The following is a 25,333-nucleotide window of genomic DNA, read 5'->3' as shown; positions in this document are numbered from 1 at the left end:
GCTTCTCACACATCCCCCTTCTGTTCATCAGAACACTTGGGACCAAGTGAGGAATCAGAAGTGTTCTGTGGCTCATATACAGCAATCCTGCACTTCTCATTATGGTTCATGGCTAACAAATCATACTGCGCCCATGCAAACCATATCAAGTCACCTGATCTACTAAAGGATTCTTCTTTGTTGCTAAAAAGAATTTAGCAAATAAAACGTAGTTGCTTTCCATGCCTTTTTGTTCTATTTGGTTGTGTACTATGTGGGCACTCTTGTAAGACTCTTATAGGAATTCTTGCTGTATATCGTACTTAGAAAATGTGATTTTGACATTTGGAATCAAAATTATTACTCAATGGAATTTAAAAAACAATCTTCTAAAAACTTGAAAGAAAAAATGTTCTGTAAAAATAGATTTGGTGATTAGCTCCTGCAACAAATCTCTGCTGAGTGGAGAAACTTACCAACAAGAGCTGCTCATGGTTTGGAATTTAGACCTGCAGAAAACATCTCCAAGTAGTTGTGTAATTTAATTTAAAAGGGGGAAAAAAAGGTAAATGAAACATGACTTAACCTGGTGGATTCCAATAAAGTAATGCTTCAAAATCTCAGACCAAAGACTGCTGAAATGAATGTCCCATTGTCTTGAAAGCAGGGGAAAAATGCTTTTGATGTGGCAGCAAATGGCGACTTTTTGTAAACAAGTGGAGCACAGCTTAAGAAGTGTTCAGCCTCGTCAAAGCTTTCGGGTTTTTGTTTTTTTCCCACCTACATAAAATGACCCATCCTAGTTCATGAAGCAGTGGCTTCTTTCAACTAAAAAATATTATGAATGGGCCACATAATAAGGCACGACAAAAAGTATAGTTTTTAAAACAAGAAAATCTTTCAGTTTTGTAACTACTCATTCCTTCAGCGGCAAGGCAAGGCCCCCAGATCAATAATGTGTTTGTGAAAGCCTGAAAAGGAAACACAAACCCCAATTCTTCTGGCTGTTTGGCGTCTTTGTAAACTTTGAGCCAGCTAGGCCATACACAAGAGCATGGGAATGTAGAGCGAATTGGAGGCCTTTGTTGCTCATGATGCCATGGAGTTACATGTATCTCAGCAAAGGAATGCAGCCTCCGCTTTTGACTGCTGATATAGAAAATGCATTCGGCCTCCAGCAGAGCAGCAAAAGCTGGTTATAAAAGATAAGGAAACGAATAATTGGCCTTGGAAGGATATATTCAACTACAGCTCTTCAGTAGAAGTGATAGATACTGACAAGAAGTACTACAAAAAGAAGAAGAAAAAAAACCACATTTAGAAGGGTATCCAGGTCACAGCGTTTATTTGGGGAGAGGGGAATATCGCCTGGCTCCTGCCTCAACTTGGCTGGTGTCCCCCGCCATTCTTGCTAACAGTGAAAATCCTCTGGCAACATTTGACATTAATAAAAATCAGCTAAGAACAGTTCTCAGAATCTTGCTGTTTAAGAAAAGCTACGCCAAGAATCTACTGTTAGGTAGTTTAGCTATTTTGATTTGGTTCAGCTGAGTTCACAGAGCCTTTGAAGCACCAATGCATTTCAACCTGTGCTTGCTCCAGAGCGCCAAGTGGCATCTCTCTCCATATTTGGGCAGGAAGGGGCAATTACAAAAAACATGCAACTCACCCTATTCATGGCCATTTTCTTACATATCTTCTCTCCGCCTCCCCATGTCTTTTGCTCACTAACCATACTAGGATGATGCTCAGGGACAAAGCAGCTTGCTCCTACTGAATGAATGCAATTCTTTTGCATAGTGCTACTAATAGTCAGAATCACCACCAGTTACACCGTCTGACTTAAAGCACAAAAGGCAGTGTTCAGCTGAAACCTCTAAGATCTTATTTTAAAACGCAAAAGCTTTAGTATCCAAGTGTAAATCTGGGAGGTGGGTGGCGGGGGCGGTACTCGACCATTCATTAACAAAAGTAGTCATTTAAGTGAAGAGAAAAAAAAAAAAACTTCCTTGCAAGGAAAAAAAAAAAAGAAGGGTCCTACATGTAAACTGAGGCTGAATTCTGCAAGCATAAAGCAGATTAATTAAACCCTTGTGTAAAATTCATGAACAGGATCTGGAGATTAACATTATTCATTACTGTAGGCCCTTCTAAACTAGTTTATATGAAACAAAGTTAAATCTGACTGGCTGGTATGCAGAACCATATCTGAAGCGTATTAAAAAAAAACCCATTTAGAATCTGTTAAAATGTTAAAAAACCCCCACAAAGAATTTTCAGACTATTTTATTCCCAATTATGGTTTTGCACTTAAGGTCCACACACTACGGAAAACACCAATCTAACATCTAAGCAAGCTTCAGAATACCTTGGGTGGTGCTTCAGTTACTTATGTTAACACACTAGGCAGCTAAAGGAAAATTGTTTATCAATCCTTGTTCTAGTAAATCCTAGAGCAGTCAGGTACAAGCCTGTACACATTACATTTCACAGTAGTCTGACCTGCAAAGGCACTACTGACCAGGGAATGTAACAGACCAGCAACTTCAAACAGGAAGTTGCATCACAGCACTTCCTGTCCCACCCCCTCCTCCAGCAGCAGTCCTTCCCACTCAGTCTGAGCACTTCTCCAGCATCTGATGATCTGAAATGCATATTTCCATATTTGGTCTCTTGCTAGTCTTATACACAGGGTTTCTTTAACAGATAAAACACCCCGATGCAAAAGAATAAAAAAGTGTTTATTGAATAAGCAATAGAGAAACACCACTACTTCTAGGACTTTCACACCTCCCTTTGCTTGTATCCACTGTGCCTTTTTGAGCTGACAACTCAGTTGTAAGGGTTTAGCAGCTAATGGGCCTCAATTCGCTTTGCTAGTCAACTCTGCACATTGGAGCTGGTGGTAAGAGGACAAAACAAGAGTGAGGAGTCTGAAAGTGATAGGGATTTGGTGGGGAAAAATTGAGAACAGGGTGGTGGGGAGATAGTGCATGTTGAGGATGTTGTAAGGGGGGGGAGAGTGTCTAGACTAAGGTTGTCTGAGTGGGCATGTGCTGGTGGCTTGAAGAATGCAAATATTTTACTATAGCAGTACATTCATGTTTATGGAAATCTATATTTAATTCAACTGGAAAATATAACCACGAAAACGGATATATACTTCAGTTTTTTTCCTATCCTCTTAAAACCCTTTAATTAGCTGGAAAATAAACACCTACATTTAGAATTTATAAAATAGTTCAAATAGAACTAATCCTGTATGGCAGGTCCTGTATATAGCAGTGTTTCTCAATCCTGTCCTGGAGGTACAGCTAGCCAGTTTCCAGGATTGCCACAATGAATATGTGAGATTGGAGACAGTGTATGCAATTCTATCTTATGCAAATTCACTGTAGCAATCCTGAAAGCCAGACTGAAACAGAAATGAAATGACAGCAGAAAAAGGACCAAACTGTCCATCCAGTCTGCCCCGTAAGCTTATGGTAGCATAAGCTGCACCATCCAGGTCTCCCCTATAATGGCAGCCTCGGGGGGTGGCATCTGCTATGCCATACAAATTACCCCATACTTAGGTTCCCAAGCCATTAAAGTCAGGGCCCTTGGTGGTTACTGCCCGAGTCCAATTCCCTGTTCTCTTATCTCTTGCACTTGAAGCAGAGGGCAATGCTGAGTTACATCACAAGTATAAGGCCTATTGGTTAAGGGTAGTAACAGTCGCATCAACAAGTTACCCCCATGCTTGTTTGTTTTCTCAGACTGTAGAATTCATATCCTTGTTGGTTGCTGTCTGAACCTAATTTCCCCTGCCATTAAAGCAGAGAGCAATAATGAAGGCTTGTTGGTTAAGGGTAGTAACCCCCACACCAGCAAGTTATCCCCATGTAATCTTTTCCTCATTTCCATACTCTAGCCTTTAGGGATCCACCATTTTTGTTTTTACCACCTCCTCTGGCCTGTGACAGAGAACGGAAATGCTGCTGTAGAGACTCACAATATACCCAAAATATTAATGGGAGCATCACCACGGCTACCACAGAACATGAGCAGAAAGTAAAGAAAAATCTCATTACACTCCCTTGCAGCCATGACCTGTGAGAAAAGCAATCAAGCTTCAGAACCTTAAAGCCTGGTTCTTCAAATATGTCACACCTCTTGAGAAATCTCATCAGCCACAGTAAACCCTGTCCCAAGCCCAACAGAGCTGTATATGGAAATCCGAATGATCCCATGGCCTGGACTATCCAGATACTAAACTCATCTGAGGTAGTTACACTGGGAACCACGAGATCCATGGAGACAAAAAAAAAAATCAAAAAAAAAAAAAATCAGATCTTGCCTTAATTCAGCAGCAAAATGGAAGAGATCCAAGATGCAGATCTTGCTGAGGAGCCAGTCATATATGTATCACAAACTAGAGTACACATGCAAAACATTTTCACCTACTACCTTTCATGACTTGCATTTTTTTTGTAGTTTGCCTCATTTTTTGATAGGCAAAAAATGAGGCAATTGAACTACAAAATAAAATGCAACTCAAAAGGTAGTAGGTGAAAGTGTATATACACACACACACTATACCTGTAGGAAAGTCATTGTTTTTCTATTTTTGGTCAAGAAAAAAATGTGCTCTTTAGTTTTCAATCTTTACTCCTGGGGGAATTGTGCATAAAAAAAATTTAAAATTCTGCACAACACAAAAACAAAATTCTGCAAACTTTATATTGGTCAAAATAAAAATTTACATGACAGTCTACGTAATTACATTTTAAATTAATACATAAACTACAAAAAAAATGTATTAAATTGCCTCTTTTTTCCCCTATCAAAATATAAATTACATTTTAAATTAATACAGAAAAAGGTTATTACTTAGATATGCAGAATTTTAAATATTTTGAGCAGAATTTCTCTAGAAATTCGCTGTAAGTGTCCCTTCCACTCACTCTCCCTACTCCCCTGGCCACTTTGCCCTCTCAGGCCCCTTCACCTGCCAGTATCTCTCCCCTCCACCTCTAGGCTCAACCCCTTCCACTCTATCGCCAGTCCCAGAGTTTGACCCCATTCTCAGTACTGCCCCTCACACAGGCTCCCTCTGTCCCTCCCTCTCTCTAGTACACACACCCCCCCTCATACAGGCTCCCTCAATCTCTCGCACACACACAGCCCCTCATACAAGGTCCCTCTCTCTTCTATACACCCCCACACAAGCTCCCTTTCTCTCTCACACATACATCCTCACACAGGCTACCAATGTCTCTCTCTCACGCACCCCTTCACACAGGCTCTGTCTCACACAACACAATCTCTTCACACAGGCCAGCACCCTCACATATACATGAGCTTACAATCTCCTCATATAGGCTCCCCCCCCTTCTCACACCCCTCTCCTCACACATGCATTCACTCTCACCGGGGCCTTCATCTTTGCCATGAACGGCGTGCCAGGGCCTTCATCTTTGCACAATCTGTTCGCGGCATGCCAGGGTCTCCTGCCATTTTCTGCGCAGAATTAGGTAATTCTGCATTGGGGGGGGGGGGTATTCTGAGCTCCGCAGTAGCGCAGATTTCCCCCAGGAATAAATCTTAAAATGCCTTGACTTGCAAGATACATGGGCCTCCAATCTAACAAGTATAGAAGTGTGGAAGTGGCATTTTGGATAGTGGTCACAGCCATCAATGAGTGTATATTAATGCAACAGGAAAACGCTTCCAACAGTATTTTAGGTGCCCAAGTATAAACCATTAAAATCTTAGCTCATCCTGTTTGGCAATTTGTTTCCTGATACTAGGGGACAGAGATGGATACAATCTCTGCATAAGGCATTCTTGCTTTACCTTGTACAAGAATGCTTAAAAATAGTTAAGCAAATTCATATGTCACAAATTCTAGACCTCCACTGCACTATTTTTTTTTTAAGGAAGTGCATTTTCATTACAGTGTATTCTATTGCAAAACAAAAACATGCCAAAATGAAAAGAAAAAAAAAAAGCAGAGTGAAAATTATCCTGCACGTCCCTAATTTTATAGTTTGCAAGCTGCCTGAAAGATGGCACAACCAGGAAGATGGATTGTAGGAAGATATACCCAAGATATACCATTCTTGCACTGCGTGAACTACTGGCAGTCTGCCTAGAACTCATGGTTGAGCCTCCAAGCTTTTATGGCATCAGTTTTTATTCCTTTGGTGCCCGGGGCAGCATCCTGCTGTGGTCCTTTTCCTAAGATAAGCCAAGTATTGGGTGGGAAGGACCATTGCAGGAGTAGTATATGTGTTGTGAGACTGAACTTGAATACTGTATACAATTCTGGTCACTGCATCTCAAAAAAGATATAGTTGTGATGGAGAAGGTACAGAGAAGGGCAATCAAAATGATAAAGGGGGATGAAACTGCTCATCTATGAGGAAAGACTAAAGATGTTAGGGCTGTTTAGCTTGGAGAAGAGAAGGCTGAGGGGGGATATGATAGAGGTCTTTATAATCATAAGAGGTCTAGAATGGGTAAATGTGAATCTGTTATTACACTTTCGGATAATAGAAGGACTAGGGGGCACTCCATGAAGTTAGCAAGTAGCACATTTAAAACTAATCTGAGAAAATTCTCGCTCAATGCACAATTAAACTCTGGAACTTGTTGCCGGGGGATGTGGTTAGTGCCATTAGCGTAGCTGGGTTTAAAAAAGGGTTTAGATAAGTTCTCGGAGGAGAAGTCCATTAACTGCTATTAATCAAGTTTACTTAGGGAATAGCCACAGCTATTAATTGCATCAGTAGCATGGGATCTTCTTGGTGTTTGGGTAATTGCCAGGTTCTTGTGGCCTGGTTTGGCCTCTGTTGGAAACAGGATGCTGGGCTTGATGGACCCTTGGTCTGACCCAGTATGGCAATTTGTGTGTATGGGGTGGGGAGGAATATACTAGAAGTGTGATGCTACTTCTGATTTTAAAGGTGCTGGTCTCAATAGTGGCCTTAGGGGTCATGACTGCTGGGGAGTATAAAAATGCAGTTTTGTTCTACCAGTGCCTTATTGGTAGGTCGGGGGAAAAAAAAAAAAAAAAGCTCTCCTCTGTTTTTGCTCTTCCCCACTAATCCCAGCTCTAAGTGAACCAGAGATAGATTAGGTCAAAAATTACAGCTGTAATTAGGAGTCAATTGTGTTTTTCTTGCTTCCCAGATGTAAATCCATCTTTCAGCTAGCTAAATATTTACATTTAAACCAGGCATCTCTCCAGCTAGGAAGTTAAATTCCACTATAAAATCTAAACTGCACAACAGTAGGCACATCCTGTTCAATAACAAATGACTATTGCATAAAAAAATCTATTGTGGAACTAGGTCCTTGCAAGACAGCTCATTAAAAGATTATTCCAGCTGCATATGTTCACTAAAATACTGTTTATCACTTGCTGAACTGTAACACAATATAGGGTAAAATAGTGATCCTCTCTTTCTCCCCCATTTAACTGCCTAATCTGATGTGCTTGGTTAGGTGGCTAGGAAGAAGCTGTTTGTGATTATGTTGTGTGCTCAACGAACATACTGGCCTCCAGTCGAATATTCTTGAGCTGTGTAAATGGCCAAATATCCACAGGTATTGAGCTTGACACTCCCTCATCCTGAAACACAGATACATTGCTCCATCTTGGGGGCATATTCAGCTCAGTCTTGTAGAGCAATAGTTTGTGCATAATTCTTATACACGCATCCAAACTTTACAGGCTAGAGGTCAATGTGTCCTAGTTCTCCATAATGATGTATATATTCATTTTAGTTGCAGAAATCCAAATGAGTACATTAGGGTGGGTGTGGGGGTGAACTAATGTGCATCAACCAAGAGATTGACCTTGAGGTGATCGGATTCAATGGTCACAAGGTAGTTAAGTGGTGGTCAGAGTCAAAGAAATAAAAAGCATAGGAAGAGGTATAATGAGCATTTAAAAAAAAAAAGCAAAGTCACCAATAAGAGTCCATCTTGAATACTGTGTCCAGTTCTAGAGGCTTTGTACCCAACATACAGAAACGAAGTGGTCCAGAGAAAGGGCTACTAAAATAGTGCCTTAAGAGATGGGACTTAATATATAGAAACAGAAACGACAGCAGAAAAAGACCAATCGGCCCATCTAGTCTGCCCAACAAGCTCCCACACTTATTTTCTCATACTTCTGTTTCAACCACCAACTTCAGGGCCCTTGTTGGTAACTAATTCAAATTTCTTGCCATCCCCTGTCACTGATGCAGAGTAATGTTGAGTTGCATCACAAGGTGAGCATAAGGCTTAATGGTTAAAGGTAGTAACCGCCACATCAAGCAAGTTACCCGGATGCTTTTTTTTTTTTGAACAATTTTTATTCAGGAATGTCAGATAAAACAGTGATTTACAAATCACAACCAGACAAGCAATAAATACACATCAATATAACAGGATCACGGCTCAGACAGAAAGCACCTGAATGAAAAAAGTTTGATAACACCCTCTCCCATCTCCGTCCCATTCCACCACAGAGCTCCAGGAAAGTAAACCCAAAAAGAAAACATAAGGTTAACGTCTATTGCCTAAGATAATCGAGACAGAGTCCTGGTTATATCCTGCAACCATCCTAAAGAGATCCAGTTGTTGGTAGAGATTTCCACTGCCAGTAAGGTTGCCAAGCTGCTTCAAATCGACCCATCCTGTCCAACCGAAGTGCTGTCAGCTTTTCCATGAAGTGCAGCCAGTGGAGTCGACGCAATACACATTCAAAAGAAAGGGGGTCAGAGATGACATCCATTCACGTGCTATTGCGCCCCTCATCGCCTGCAACACTGCTCGCACAAAAAGAGGCTGGGGCTTAGGGATCTTTAAGACCATAAAATTCAAAAGCGCAGTGAGAGGATTGAGCGCAATGGGAGGGCCCAACAGTTGCATAAGCAATTCTCAACAGTATGCCAAAGTGTGGTAAGACTAGGGCATAACCACCACATATGCAGGAAATCCCCTCGTAGACCACCCCCACACCAACAGAGCGTGCTACGAGTGGGGTACATTTTATGTAGTTTGACCAGAGTATAATGCCAGCGAAAAAGTATTTTATAATTAAGTTCCAAAGTCCAGGCTGATATAGAACTGTTACTGGTGGCATGGAAACCAACATCCCACTCGTCGGGAGATAATGGCCCCATTAGGTCCTCCTCCCAGGCCTTCATAAATTTAGTTTCAGGTCTCTCTTTATAGTTAGTATAGCATACAACTTAGATACCACCCGTCTAGTCTTATGGGCAAAATTGCAAATCCCCTCCAATAAAGATTTTCCCTTAAGTAAATTGTCCTTCACCTCAGACAAAAAGAACCCCTATGCTTTTTTACCCAGATTGCATAGATCAATGCCTTGTTGGATGTTGTCTGAATGTTAAGTCCTCTTTTCCACATTTCCCCCTTGCCATTGAAGCAGAGAGCAACGCTGTATATGCATGCAAAGTGATGTATCAGGCTTAATTGGTTTAGGGTAGTAACCACCGTAATAAGCAAGCTACCCCCATGCTTATTTGTGTACCCAGATTGGGAAGTTCAGTCCTTGTTGGTTGTCTGAATGCAAATCCTCTTTTCCACAATTCCTCTAGGGTAAATTATACCCTAGAGGAAAGGAGAGACCCTATACAGACTTTCAAATACCTCAAAAGGAATAAATATAGAGTACAAGCAGCAAACCATTCTCAGAGGAAAGAATGCTGTAGAACAAGAGATCTCAGTAGGAAACTTTGGGGTGGGGTGGAGTAATACAGGACCAACATCAGAAAATTCCTTTACTGGAAGTGTGGTGGATACACAGAACAGGCTGATGACAAAATAGAATGCCTTAGACCCTGGGATAAAGAGGTGAAGAGAAAGTCAGACAACTGGGGTCTATGGCATTACAACAGAAATGGAACTGGAAGACTAGAGGGCCTAATGGTCCTTATCTGCCATTATTCTATGTCACTGATATAACAGGGTTAGCACGTTACAGAATTATACACAGCCGAGAGAAGAAGTGATCAGGACAAAAAGGGTTGAAAAGGAAGCACAAGCTAGCAATATTGCAAAAAGACCATTGGGGAGGCCAGACTGGTACCAGTATGCAGCTCTTCCCTGAAACCAACCAGGTTGGGAGTAGTCCGATATGGGCTAGTAACACCATACAGATTTAAGCAGCTGAATGTTGCAGCAACAGCCTTAATTTTGGTGGTAAACCATGGGTATGGGGGTGTGTTTATGTAGATGTTGAAATCTTGTATGCCCAATGACAATTTAATCCATCTACCCAAGATGGCAGAGAACCAATGTGAATGAAAACAAAACAGACTTTGATAAAGAATCATTCAACAATCAGTGAATCTTCTATGCCTGGCAGCTGTTGGTATATTCTTAGCAGTATAGACTAAAATAACTAAGCAGAATGGGCAGATCAAACAATGTTTTTGCCATCTATTATAATACACTGCAAGCAGACAAGAGATGAATTTGGAAAGGAAAGATGGGATAAACTAGAACACACATGAGCTTAACTTTCAAATTTAAGTAAATTGTTTATTCTGTTCTCCTGTCAAAGAAAACTGACATTCTTGGACACTTATAAAGTCAAACATGTTTTCTGATGTCATTGAGCTTATAGAAACAAATACATCAGCTAATAAAAAGCTCTGAATTGGAGAAGTAGATTTTGTAAGATTTATTTTCAAAACTTAAATAAAACTTTCAAGTTATAAGCAAATATATATTCTTTGCAGGCTAATGACAATGCAACACAAGCATTATACAAAAATGATGCACACTATAGGGACTTAAGATCTAAAAAGGCCTCTGTCATCTCAAAAGCTCATGTACAGCATTATCCTCTCTGGATATTTAAGTTGGCTCAACAAAGTTGTCAATCTGCAAAAAATCTATTTCGAGATGAGGATAATTACTATTTTCTGTATGTACTTCTGCAGTGCAGCATTCTAGTAGCCATCTTGGTCTTGAGGATAAACTTATTGATACTTCCAGGGTGAGCTATATCGGTCATTGATTCTCAACCTGAACCTTGAGTTCCACCTCCCCATGGCAATCTACTGATATCCTGAAAACTAGAGGCAAATCTGTTTCATGCATATTCATCATGGATATCTTGAAACCCAGGCTGGATGTGGGTACTTGAGGGTCAGGGTGAGAACCACTGATATAGATGGATCCAATGCATTTCCCAGTATGAGATCTCTACAGCTTTGCTACTCCCTGTGGAAAGTTTAGAACACGAAACTTGCTGGTCAGGTAAGAGCAGCACAAGAGAAGACGTGTGGACCATGTGCGATACGATGTGCGAACGGATATCGGTATATAAGAGACCTTAAATAAATAAATAAATAAATAAATAAATAAATGTCTTGCCCTCTTAGTGGAAGACGTGTAGTGGGGGGACCAGACACTTGTAGTGCCTAACCTTAAATAGAAAAAACAGCTTTGCCATTGATTATCCTTGGCTGGCATCAAATGGTATTAGAATCATACCTATTCCCACACTTCACTGCAAGGGAACTTCAGCACAAAGCTGGTGAAATACTGCAGGTTGCATCAAAGGAAAAAAAGGTAAACCAAAAGCCTTCATGAAAATATGGAAAAAAGTTTGCAATGAGGTAATAACATACAGGGCCAGATTTGTAAACCTATGCGCGGGCGTAGATTTGTACGCACAAATCTACACCTGATTTTAACACATGCGCATAGCCGCACGCATATTATAAAATCCAGGGTCAGCGCGCGCAAGGAGGTGCACACTTGTGCACCTTGCTCGCGCCGAGCCCTAAGGGAGCCCCGATGGCTTTCCCTGTTCCCTCCAAGGCCGCTCCGAAATTGGAGCAGCCTCAGAGGGAACTTTCCTTCCGCCCCCCCCCCCCACCCCCAATCTAACCCCCCCCCCCCCCCCCGACCTTTGTTAACGAAGTTGCGCCTCCGTCCCGCCCTGCCCATTTTTTCAAGCCCCGGCACCTATGCGCGTCCCGGGGCTTGCGTGCGTCGCCGGGCCTATGCAAAATAGGTTCGGCGCGCGCAGGAGCGTGTTTTCGGGGTTACATGTGAAACCCTTTGAAAATCCACCCCACGGTGAATGAATTGTGTGAGCATTTTATTTTAAAGCTTCTAAATTAATATCTCACTGGGTAAAAAAAAAAATAGTGTACACAAACTTAAGGGATTAAAATTTTACTTTTAGCAGAAAGTGGTTAATTTAATAAAGGGCTACCTCCAAATACACAATTTTGAACAGATCGTGTATATATGTAATTTAATAAAACAAAGCATTTGCCATGCAATCAATATTTTCTCACCTATAAAATTGTTCCACTCTGTCTCTAGGTCTCCTAGGTTGGCCAGACAACCCCTCATGACATTAAGGCAGTAGTTATTACATGGCTTTGCTGTAACCAGGCCCCGACAGAATGGACAGTACATCATTTTCAAGAGAGCTTGATGACACGGAGGTGTTGGATTTACCTTTAGGAGGGAAAAAATGCAGATTTAGTTACAAAAGAAAAGAAACATTCAGCATTACAACAACTAAAAAGTTCCATGTTCCCTTCTCAGCTAATATAGAGGAGTCAAAAACAAATTTAGAGCCAACACTAAAGATAGGATGTTTACAAAGGCACGGACTGTTAATGACACAATGAATTCTAATCATGAATACAAATACACATCAAGACATTACTGGATACTTTTTACAAAGCTATTAAAACATGTACACATATTTTGCAATAGAGAGCTCCTCTCTCCAGTTTTAATGTTAACAGAATAAAATATGCATAATGCTCAATGACATTAGCACCTAATCAATGTCCACTATTTTCAAAACTAGTTGAGTTCAGACAGCTTCAAAGGCACCATTCCTTTGAATACCCAAGCCCTCCTCCCAGATCATTCTTGCTCTGCATTGTGTCTTCTTAAAGTGAAAATAAAATGGGATTTCACTACCATCTCCATAAAAAAAAAAAAAAAAAAAGTATTAAAGGGCTGGAGCAATACATTATGAAATCTGGATTGTTAATTATTTTCAATATGTCATTTAAAAATTTTAGTCAACATTCATTCAAATTTTTTCAGAACCAGTTATATACCAGGGCAATTTAACACTAGAAGCCACATTTTGAGGCTCCAGCGCAGTATACTACTTTAATTAGTTGGTGTTTTGTGTGCTAGGAGTGCAGCTTTTTTTGCTAGCAGGGGGAAGGCCTGTTCCAGAGTAGTCAATAAAGCTAAAACGTTAGACTAATTACCAGTGAATCTTACAAAGGCTCCCTCAAAAGTCTTCCGTTTATCAGTTACTTTCCAACGGTACCATTATATAAGTGGATCAAGTGATACCTTGCCCCAAAATCCTGCTTTTACATGGTCCTGAAAGCCTTCTCAGCAGAAGAAATTCTACTCTACACAAGGTTGGTACTATAATTTTATACACAAAATGTAAACAATTAAGTTAAAAAATATGCAAATTGTGCCTGGGGGAGGGGAAGATAGGTTTCTGTGATTGAGGAGGGAGGTAGTTACACACCATGACTTGCATCTGCACGACTTATCTTCTGAAAAAAAAAGAGGACAGTTGAATACTAGTCATGTGGTCTTCCTAGTCCAAGACTAATTCCATGAGCCAGTGGTATGATACAACTTGCATTAATAAAAGCATGGATTTTTACAGTTTTGTGTTACAACAGCCTTGCCCTACAAGCTTACAATTAGGCAATCACAGTTGGGTAGGAAAAAAAAAAAAAACAGGGGTGGGAGAGGGGTGTGAAAACTTCTCCCATGTTACACACAAGATAAGATTTGAATTCGTAGAATGGTGACTATACACAATACCAAGTTCTCCAATTCAAACAGAACATACCTTATCCCACTGAGAGCTTGAGACTCTACAAATGAAAAAACTGAGGCTTAATCTTTTTAAATAAGACTTATATAACAAACCTAATAGGCAAGGACATCGTAGTAAAACTTAAGATCTCAGACAGCTTTTACTACCAGTGGAGGTCAGGTCGTCCTAGATAGGACCCAATTAACTGTAAACATTGTATAAACACTACCTGCCTGAAATCAAGATATTTGCGATAGCTGTTTTCTTATCAGTGTCTTTACAAGTTGTTTTGCCTTACTTAAACTACAGAAATAATAACTGCATTCCTCCAAGGTGAAAACTGTCAAGTTAACACCTACCCAACAAATTCCAAGTAAACATTAAGGAAAAAGGTGGTGATAAAAAGTGGCTGGATTGCACTCTTGTACTATTGGGCTTTCACAACAACAATGGGCCAATCACCTAACCTTATCCAAGTTGATTAATTTAAGGCAATCTATCAATTCTTTACAAGCTATTGTTAAGGGCACTGATTACAACCCTAGAAAGAAATGTCACCCATTGCAAACAGTTCTGTAATAACCAATAAGCCAACTGGACTTTTCTTACCCAATGGTAAACATCCCTTCATTAGCCTCAGAAAGCTAGCACCATCTAAATATTAAAAAGTATAACTTTCTTTTTCTATCCTATGATATTAGAATTTTTCCTGCTAATGTTGTATTTGATAAAAACATATGCAGGAAAGGAATTGAGTTTACAGAGAAAAGGTACAAAAATAAGTAAGCTATTAATATAACCCATTTTTTAGACTCTTTAGCATGCAATTAATAAGCAGCCAAGAAATTCTAACATTTGGAATCGCAAGGATATTGTAGACATTTTAACAATGGGTTTGTAGCTTCCAGATGAGCAGTTGAACTTTGGTTTCATCTGCAACAATATAATGCATCACTTTAAAATCCTTGAGGACACAGGAATAGCTAACTACTATAAAGGACTCAGCTTCTTACAAATAGGGATTTTAGCCACTCTGGATGGCCCTAAAATTGACACATGGTAAATTTTCAGTGGTACTTCTGAGCCAACACCAAAACACCAATTTTCAAACCACAAGGTACCCGCACTTAGTGTTTGAATGTCAAGGTTTTAATGCATACCTTACATGTTGTAATATAGAAATATAGAAATAGAAGTGATGGCAGACGAGGACCAAATGCTACCATAAGCTTGCTGGGCAGACTGGATGGAACACCAGCTGTGCCACACAGATCTCTCCCATAAAGGTATCGTCAGGGCATGTACCTTGCAAGTTATCCCCCCCCCCACCACCACCACCACCAAATACTTATTTTCCCAAACTGTTAGTCAGGGCCCTTGTTGGTTTCTGTCTGAGTCCAATTCCCTTTTATCTCTTGCTGCTGAAGCAGAAAGCAATGTTGGAGATACATCACAACTATAAGGCTTAAATGACTAAAAGGCTCGCCTAGGGTGTCAAACATGCATGTTAGCAGTATGGCATGCTTTTTTGAAAATTCAGCATGTGAGCACACAGTTTCAAAATGCCTTCCACCCTCTTCTTGGAATGCAGTTATGCGGCCAAATTAACACAATTTTTCATGCGAATACAAATCCATTGGAAGTTGCAGACTTAGGGCAATAAGAGTTGACCCGCCTTTGAATATTTATCACCAAAGTCTTAGTTAACAACTCAGGCATTACAGTAAATTAATTGTGAGAACATGGATGTGCTCATGTATGTACATCTAGTAGAGAGCAGGGCTCTAGACGAAAACTGTCAAAAAAAGTGATAACTTTTTATTGGACTAAGGTATCACTTTAAATGTCATCTATTGACTTTGCCTGCACATTCAAGTGGAGTAACAAGGCAAACATGCTGCTTTATCCTTGGATGGAAAAAATACTGAGTAACAGAATTTTAAGGCTTGAAGAAAACGTCTGAAGCAATGTCTCATTCTATTCTCCCTCCGGTGTCAGACGTCCTTATGCACACTGTCTGCAACATGCACAGTTCTATCAGTATTATCGACTAGTTTGTTCTATGTGATTATGATCCACTTTCAACCATATAGTTTGTGTTCCATGCCCTGCCACATCTCCTCCATCCCAACTGCTTTCTTTCCTTTCACCTCTGATTCTCCCTCAGTCTCGACCTATCTTTCACCATGGTAACAGAGGCAGCCATCACCTGAGACAGCTCTGGGCAAAGCTGTCTCTTGCTCAGAATAGACCCAAGAGAGGCAAGAGCAGAAGCTGAATGGATAGGGGAGAGGGAAGAGTTTGTGTCCCCCATGCTGTCAAGCCTACTGGCTTCCCTCAGTTTACTCCACCGACTTCCACATGCAATACCACCCCAGCAAAAATGTTCCAGATTAAATAATCAAATCTCAGTTTTCCTACCTAATTTAAAGATACACTTGTAAAAATAAAGTAGGAATTACTCACATATCTGGATTTACATACTCAAGTCTGTACTTTACAACATGCGGACATCAAGGAAGTTAAGGTTTACCAATTAGTCCACTAGTTTACCCAGTCTTCTAGGTCACTGAGACACCCTCCTGGTTCTTAAGCCTGAATTCTCCCCAGTTGACCCAACCTGCTCACCCAGTCAGCAGTACATAACACATTTAATATCATTTATGCCAGATTAGTTGTGTAAAGTTACACAAACTGACAAATGTACACATGCAAGTGTCTTAAAATAGCAATTAAGGCATGTACATTTTGGCCCTGCCTAGCAATGCCCCTAGACTGTTCCTTTTGTATGCACCTATGTGCAGGTAAAAGGGAAATGCATATTTTGGACTTTTATAAAATACAGAATGTGCACGTTATGTATACAAAAAAAAGTTGTACATACATCTGAAAATTCACCGAGATTCTGAGTGGCTCTGTAGTGCACACTATATTTTTATCCATTTTTCGGATTTTAGGTAATCTTTTTAGCAAACATTTTTGACAAATATCTTTTCCTGCCGTTTTGTCGCGCGTTTAACCTGCTAACTTACCACCTACCCTTACCCCTGCGGTAGAGGCAGGGGTAAGGGTAGGCGGCAAGCTTTCCCCCAGCCCACCTGCCCCGGCCGCGATCATGGGTGCCGGTCTCCGGGGCAGCCCCAGTCCTCTCCCCTCCTCCCGAAGCAAAAAAAAAGTTGCTTCGCCGCTTCACACTGTCAGTGTCTCTTCTTCCCTCCTCCCGGAGCAAGGCTGCTTTTCGCGCCCTGCTTCGAGAGGAGGGAAGAACAGACACTGACAGTGTGAAGCGGTGAAGCAACTTACTTTTTGCAGCCCCCATCGGACCTCTCCTGCCTCCCGCTGCGTGACTTACTTTTTTTGCAGCCCTCCGGCCATCAGCAGGAACGGATCGTGGCTCCCCTGCCTCCCGAAGACGGACGCCTGCACGGGGGAAAGCGGCCCCTGTGCCTGCAATTGGCCGCTCAAGACGTGATGTCACGACGTTTGGAGTCGCGGCATGTGACGTCACGTCTTGAGCGGCCAATTGCAGGCACAGGGGCCACTTTCCCCCCGTGCAGGCATCCATCTTCGCCGGGAGGCAGGGGAGCCACGATCCGTTCCTGAGGGCTGCAAAAAAAAGTAAGTCGCGCAGCGGGAGGCAGGAGAGGCCCAATGGACGCCTGCAAAAAGTAAGTTGCTTCGCCGCTTCACACTGTCAGTGTCTGTTCTTCCCTCCTCCCGAAGTAGGGCACGAAAAGCAGCCTTGCTCCGGGAGGAGGGAAGAAGAGACACTGAGTGTGAAGCGGCGAAGTGACTTTTTTTGCTTCGGGAGGAGGGGAGAGGACTGGGGCTGCCCTGGAGACCGGCACCCATGATCGCGGCCGGGGCAGGTGAGCGGGGGCTGGGGGAAAGCTTGCCGCCTACCCTTACCCCTGCCTCTACCGCAGGGGTAAGGGTAGGTGGTAAGTTTGCAGGTTAAACGCGCGACAAAACGGCAGGGAAAGATAGCGATAGTCGGGGCGCGGGTTACGGGATGCTAGGGAATAGCTAATTCGCTCGTTTGCATGCAATATACATGCCGCGTGCAGAAGGGGTTGGCTGGGGATTTTAGGACACGGTAGGAGTAGGTTAAAGGGGATTCGGGATCGCAGGAAGGGATAACGCGGCCGGAAAGTGAGTAGAACGCGGCTTAGGAGCAGGGTAAACGCGGCCGCACTTTACAGGATAGACCTGTCTATGTTTAATGAGCAAGACACCAGCAGGCAAGGAAGAAGGGTATATATTTATTTATTTATTTAATGGTTTTTATATACCGGCGTTCATCCAAGGATATCGCGTCGGTTTACAGTAAAACAAAACAAAACGTCAGAGCGTTGTACATAGAACATGGTAGTAATAATAATAAACTAATAAAATAACTATGAAAAGAGAAACGTAGTACATATAACAAGTTAATAATAATTTTGAACTAGTATATAAATAATTAACAGAGTAAGGACTAAGTAGTTTAAGCGGTAAAATATAGATTAAAGGAAAGAGGGGGGAGGAAGGGTGGAGAGGGGAAGGAGGAAGCGAGGATAGGACATAAAGAGGGATTTAGAAATGTTGCATCAGGATAAGGCAGAGCGAAATGGATAATGTTTAAAGTGCTAGTAAGATAAGTGGAATGAGTTGGGATGAAACAGGAGGGATCATGTGTAGGCTTTAGTAAATAGCCATGTTTTGAGATTTTTTTTGAAGATTTTCGGGGATTGTTCAATATAATTGTTCAATATAATCTTGGGGATACTCGCTGAAGATTTGGTAAAGGGCCAGTAGTCACTTTAATCCATTGGTGACTTAAAATGAGCAGCCAAATACTACAAAAGTACTTTTTCCACAAGGTTTTAGTGCCAGGAGCAAACCTTTAACATACAATTGTATGTAACAGTAAAGCTAGATTAGTTTCATTTTGGAAAGACACAAGTTCATTAAACTCTACTCAGTGACCCTCAAAACCAAAATCTCCTTCCTCAAAAAAGAGTCCTTGTGAAAGCCTCATCTGTGTAAGAGGATTTATTCCAGTGCACTCAGACTGGGCAGTACATTATGTTGCACATAAGAGGAGTAAATATACTCTGTTTAAGTAAATGTACTTTCTATGGTGTTAACAAGCCACAAAAGGTAATCCATCACTCTGTGGTTTCATTAAATAAATTAAAAATGTGTCCATGTTTATAGACTGTCAAAATGCAATTGCAAGCTATTCACCAATACTAGGCTTTGGCACTAACCTTCACATTTATCAACCTGATGGTCTTCTAGACAGAGTAATAAAGCAGTAAGTAAACAAGGGTTCAATTTTCTAAAACCACCTAAAATACCCTCATATCTTTGCTGTCCGATGCCATCATCTACAAGAGGCATGTTTTTATACGTTCTTCACACCTGCATATTGTCCACAGAAGCATTAATGTTTAACCTGACCTATTAAGAACAATCCTGAAAAGGATACTGAACAATGCCCGTTCTATGCTTCACGAGTTGAAAAACAACTTTGAACCTCTGATAACGTTGTTCTATTTTAATCAAGAAATGTTTACTGCATTATCAACGTCAGTTAGGAACCATATAAAATTAAGCAGTAGATGTTTGATGAGCAGTAATCTAGCTTAATGCCTTTCATTGTATGACTGATAAGCGTTACAAACGCAGCCTGCAGAACAGTGCTCAACATTTCTTCCATTCTGTACACCAGCTTGCAAAATCCATTTGCATAACCTTTGAGTCCAGATATATATAGCCATTTCAATTTTGGACCTTTGAGGATCTATATAGTACTTCAAAGAAAAAAAATTTTGTTTTAAGTTTTTTCCTATACCTTAGTAGGGTAGCAGGCACCAAAATCTTAAAAAAAAATATTTTGGGCATAAAGAATAAATACAAATAACTGTAGGTAGTGCCATTATAAAGAAGACAGCCATACAGACATTAACAGGATTATTGCATATAGAAAGTACGCCATTACTCTCTCACTTCATTGAATATGGTTAAGGCCATTGTTTGAGTAGCATGTCCAATCTAATATGCCAAGCTAGGAGGATGAGGAGAAATCAGAATATATCCAGAACAAAGCAACAAAAAAATCTAAAGGTCTAAATATAGCTTGTAAGAATAGACTGAATGAGCTGGACTTATTCAGCCTGATCAAACTAAAAAGGCTGAGGCATGATGTACCGTAATAGATTTCAAATACATAGAGGAGGGCTACAGTGAGAACAAATATCTGCTCGGTCTCCATGGAGGACAGGACAGGACAGGACAAGTCACTTACAGAAAATAAACTGCAGCAGGAGAATTTTAGGTTGGATCAGGGATAGACAAATCTGGTCCTGGAGTTCCCCCAACAGGACTGGTTTTCAGGATATCCACAAGGAATATGTTTAGGTATATTTGCATGCACTACCTCCATAATATGCAGCTCTCTCCTCACTGAGGATAACATGAAAACCAGACCTTTTTGTGGCACTCCAGAATCTGAGCTGCCTACCCCAGGTTAGACATTTGGAATAGCTTTAACTGCAAAGGTAGCCCAGGACTTGGGCAAGATACCTAAAGGAATGGTGGAATCTCCATTGAGGTTTTTAAACATGCACCTTGGATAATACAAGTAAGCTGTATCCCCCACCTTGAGGCAGGTGTGGGCTAAATGGAGTCCCTTATAGTCCTGCTATTCCAGGATTGTATAAAGCCAGACTAGGCGAGGGGGGGAACCATGCAGCCAGAGCTACTCCCTGAAGATCCCACAGGGTGGAAGACTACGAAGAACAGTGCCCAGTACAAACCCACAAATCTGAAGACAAACTGCATAGCACACATCTATAGCTATTTTTTCCATCTACAGGTGTAGGTCACATCTATGAATATTCATTACTCTAGGAGGTTCAACTGAAAAATTGTGCTTTCATCTACTTAATGCATAGAACGGTGTGAAAAATCTTAATGAATATTACACAACTAATGTAAAAAAGGCTTCAGTATTTGCCCCAGGAGCTTGTTTGTGCACCACAAAATACACTGGTCCTGTACTAAGCATTTTTGTGGTTGTCAGTTATGAAAGGGTACGTGTAAAGTTCTATTCCTATTTTCTTTGTACTAACAACTGCGCATAATTAGAAACTTAGCACAATAGTGACCCAGGATCATATTGATATTTTGCAGGTCTAAAGCATAAAAGTAAGGGGAACCCCAGCAGAGTGAAGTAAGCTTTATTGGGAGACAGGATACATCCTTAAGATCTAGTGGTGGACACAGGAAGAAACTCAAAGGAATTCCTGATAACAATGGGCAGGCACAAAGTGGCAGAGCAGGTTTACCAGGTGACCCTTTTGTGGGATGTTTAGACCTTGTTGCCTAACTTTTATATCAGTTTAGCAGGAATCTGGGAACACTATGGGTAATGGCTGATACAGTAATTGTTTTAATAAATATCAAGAAAGGAGCTCAAGAGATCATGAATATAGTCACTGGTATGGGGAGGGGGAGGGAAGGGATGGGTTGGGGTCCTTAGGACCTGCAGTTTCAGCTTATTATTGCAAGGTTAGCCAAAAATAAAATACTATCAGGTCCATATTCAGTAAGCTGGCTAGTACATGTTATGCCGCTAACATTAGCAGGATAACTTGTCCAGCATATCCAGTGGATAAAAACATTCCACTAAATATACTTCTCTAAAGTTATCCGGCTACAAGTAGCTGGAACTGGGAGCACGTAAGAGGTTACCTTATTCCCACAGCAGGTTTTCTTGAGGTCTGGGGGAACGGGTCAGCAGGGAAGCTTTTATTTAAAAAAAAGTTATAGAAATGAAAGGGGTAGGGCGATCTGCAACCCTCCACTCCACAAGAGTTAATCATCAGGGTCTGGGGGTTGAGGTATCTTGTCCTGTCAGGGCCAGTTTGCATATTATTTGGAGAGGGGGTTATAGTCAGGCCAGTGGCCCACAAAAGGTTATTTATTTGAAGTTACTATGCTAGTTAACAGGATATCTTCAAAGATACACAGTTAAGCAGAGACGTATCCGGACGCACAAGGCAGTTATCTGGATAACAGCCAAATATAATTCAAAATCGGCTAAATAAGCTGCATAACAACTACATCACAAAATTCCCCCCAAACGCCTTTTTTATCCAGATAATTATAGCTCAATGATGATTTATCCGGCTATAATACAGCTGGATAAGTGGCTTAAATATGGCAAAACTTGTGAGTTACCCATCTAAATGGCTTAGGAATATTGGACCTTTATGGCTTGATCCTTAGCTTGGGGCTGATTTTTGCGGGCATAGAGTTTTAGTTGCAAGAGAAAGATCTTGTTATTTAACCAATTGTCCCTGAAGGGATTTTCTTATATTAACTCTAAGGATAGAAGGAAAATGGACTTGGTGGGGGGGGTACTTGTCCACGATTTTAAGGACCAAGTAAAACCTTCCTGTCAACTGCTATGCCCACTGAGGGGAGGCCGTATATTTGTTGGTCAAGTTAAGTGCTGCCCAAGGGGTTGAAATATTACAGATCAACTAGGCACCTTCTAGGGAAAAATCAATTGTTAGATGGCTTGTTAAAATTTAACAGCAGATGGGGTATTATCAATACCAAACTTATTCATCTTACCGTAGGTAACAAATTGTGTATATGGATCTTTGGGAGCAAGATCGTAAGTGCCCTTTTTTGTAAAAAGTATAAAGATCATAGTTTTCACTCAACTGGAACATGCCCCAACCTATTTGGCAGATCAAGTTCTAGATCTGGTTCTCTGTCAACATACCTTCTCATCAATGCTGCAAATCAGTGACTTGGATTACACCAGTCCTGTAGTCATATTGTTGGGCTTATATATTTGTGTCAGCTGATTGGAAGAGAGGATAGTAGATCCTGTAAAATGGTGTGCTCAATTCATCCCTTTCTGGTAGACAAATTCCAGCCTACAACAGGGATTTGTTTTGGACTGAGAACTGTCAAGGTTCATCCTGTGTTACCAAAACAGAACTTATTCCTGGACCTTCCTGAAAATTATAGGCCTATTTCAAAGCTCCCCATTCTTTCAAAGACTTTGGAAAAGGTTGCTCTTCCCCAGCTATCTTCTTTTCTTGACAAAATCCTAGTTTTTCATCCAAAACAGTCTGATTTAGCACATACAGCCCTCATGGCACACTATTCAATGATTAATTTAAACGTGGCTTTTTGAGAGACATGATAATCATTAAAAAAGGGTATGCTTCCTACAGTTTGGAAATAAGCCACTGTTAGACCACTTAAAGATAAGCAGTCATCTGCCAACTTGGCAAATTATCGCCTGATTTTTAATCTACCAACGGTTGCAAAAATCCTTGAAAAAGTAGTTTTAAACAATTGGATTAATTTATAAGTGATCATAAACTGTTTGGGTACCGTAAGAGTTACTTGACTATTTATTGCTTTCAGTCACAGATACATTACTGGGCTGTCTTGATTACAGTGGGTCTGGTATTCTTGTCCAATTGGATTTGTCAGCGGTGTTTACACCCTTCAACATGATATTCTTTTGACGACTCTGCAGTCAATTGGTTCTGGTCCTATGATTGGAAGAGAGCAAAATGATGCAAATAGAGACGCAACATTCGGATTGATCAGAGATTAAGTAGGGTGTGCCATAGGGTTTAGCCTTATCTTCACTGCTTTTTAAATCTTTGCTTAGCTCCCATAGGAGAAATTTTTCAGTCATTTAATGTTAAGTATTTTATCTATGCAGTTGATATATAATTTCTTGCCCAGTAATGTTGGGGGAGAAATTCCAGAAGCAAGAAAATCAAAAAGTTGAATGAATGACTGGCTGGCTATCCATGGCTTGTTTTTAAATATGAAAAAAAAAAAAAATGTTATGGGTAGGAAGGGATGCCGATCTAAAGATTGGGAATAATTTGTGGTTATCTATTATCTTGTGGTGCCTGTGCAATCTGAGATCAGGAGTTTAAGTGTCTTTTTGGACTCTCAATTATCAATGAAGAGGCAAATTAGCCATGTCAAAGTCAGCTTTTTATAAGCTTAAGATGTTGTACCCACCGAGGGTATTTTTACCTCCACATTTTTTCGATCAGTGTTGCAAGTTGTGGTACTTACCCATTTGGATTACTACATCACACTATACTTTGGACTGTGACAGGATGTTGCATGCAATGCAGATGATTCAAGACTCAGCTGCATGAGTTTTGATGGAATTTCCAGATCACAGCACATAACCCCGATTTTAAAGGGAATTACATTGGCTCCCAGTTAAATGGAGAAGTAAATTTAGATGAATAACCATAGTTTTTAAATTTGTTCACAATTTCTCATGTAGCCTGCGTGACTTGATAAGACCTTATTTGCCATCCCACTCTCTGCGATCCACACAATCATATTTGCTAAAGATCCCATCAGTTAGAAAATTCAAGCTGGCCAGAACCAGAGGGCAGGCCTTCTCTGTAGTTGCTTGCCCCTAGCAAATGGAATAAGATCCCACAAGTTGTGAGACAGCTGCAGGATCTAAAAGATTTTAGAAATGCTTTGAAGGCAGTAGTTTTTGAAGTTGCATTTGGATGAGACAGTTTTAACTCTGTTTTAATGCTAACTATATGATGATTTATTAATGTCATATCTGTGTATGTTTTTATAATTGTCATTTTGTATTCCTCGCCAAATACTTTATGGCGGTAGAATAAAATAATTTTTTTAAATAAATAAAATGTGGATAAAGGTAGAGCAATGTTCATTGTCTTCTTAGACACAAGTATTGCATTTTGACACTGTTGACCATCACCTTCTAAACACAGATGTAGAGAAACTGGGATAAGATTTGCCTTATGAGCTTGCTCTGACATATGCATGAGCCACAAATCAGTATCCTGGGTACTTCATGTAACTTCAGGATTGCCAGCCATCTTTTCATCGAGGGCATAATCATAAATTAAGCCATGCAAAGCACCCAATACAACATCTATGTAGGACCACACAGCAAGCTGTGAGATCTGTCCTACAAATCACAGTGGCTAGACATGTAAAGGACCTGACCTAGTTAGCCACCTCTCATGGATTAGGCTTAGACAGCTCTTCCTTTCTCCTCTTATGGCACATTTGGCCCCAATTCCTATGACCTTGCAGCAAATGAAGAATGTCAATGTAATGCTGCCTCCTAATCCTGCTACTTAAGGATCTAGGAACATGTCCCACAACATGGTATAATTGGAGGGGCCAAACAGTTCTGGAGGCAGATCCTCCGGAAGAAAGGATCCCCATAAAACTCAAGAGCTAGAACTGCTAAAGGAGCTACAATTAGTAGATCTAGAGGAATGCATCCTTGACCAATGCCTGTGCCTTCTACAAACCAAAGGCCTGCCATTATTTTGTGTCAATATTGGCTGACAATTCTCCACTCATACACTAGGGCTGTTGAATGATGATGTGCCTGAATGCTGATCAGAAGCATTTTCAAGTCCTGTAGGAATTCAGGACTGATCTACTTGGAGAAATTTCACTTCGGAT

General features: G+C 40.8%; 1 protein-coding gene across 2 annotated transcripts in view; it reads right to left on the bottom strand.

The window, feature by feature from the left end:
* The window catches only part of GPC4 (glypican 4), a 209,622-nt gene that overhangs the window by 13,372 nt on the left and 170,917 nt on the right, over positions 1-25,333 (bottom strand). For both annotated transcript variants that reach the window (XM_029606669.1, XM_029606670.1), the window contains one exon: positions 12,300-12,465. In XM_029606669.1, the coding sequence (XP_029462529.1) occupies positions 12,300-12,465 (166 nt within the window). The remainder of the gene's footprint in view (positions 1-12,299; positions 12,466-25,333) is intronic.

Source organism: Rhinatrema bivittatum, chromosome 6 (assembly GCF_901001135.1).
Source record: "Rhinatrema bivittatum chromosome 6, aRhiBiv1.1, whole genome shotgun sequence".
In the NCBI taxonomy this organism is placed as follows: domain Eukaryota; kingdom Metazoa; phylum Chordata; class Amphibia; order Gymnophiona; family Rhinatrematidae; genus Rhinatrema; species Rhinatrema bivittatum.
This window is presented reverse-complemented; position numbering and strand designations above follow the sequence as displayed.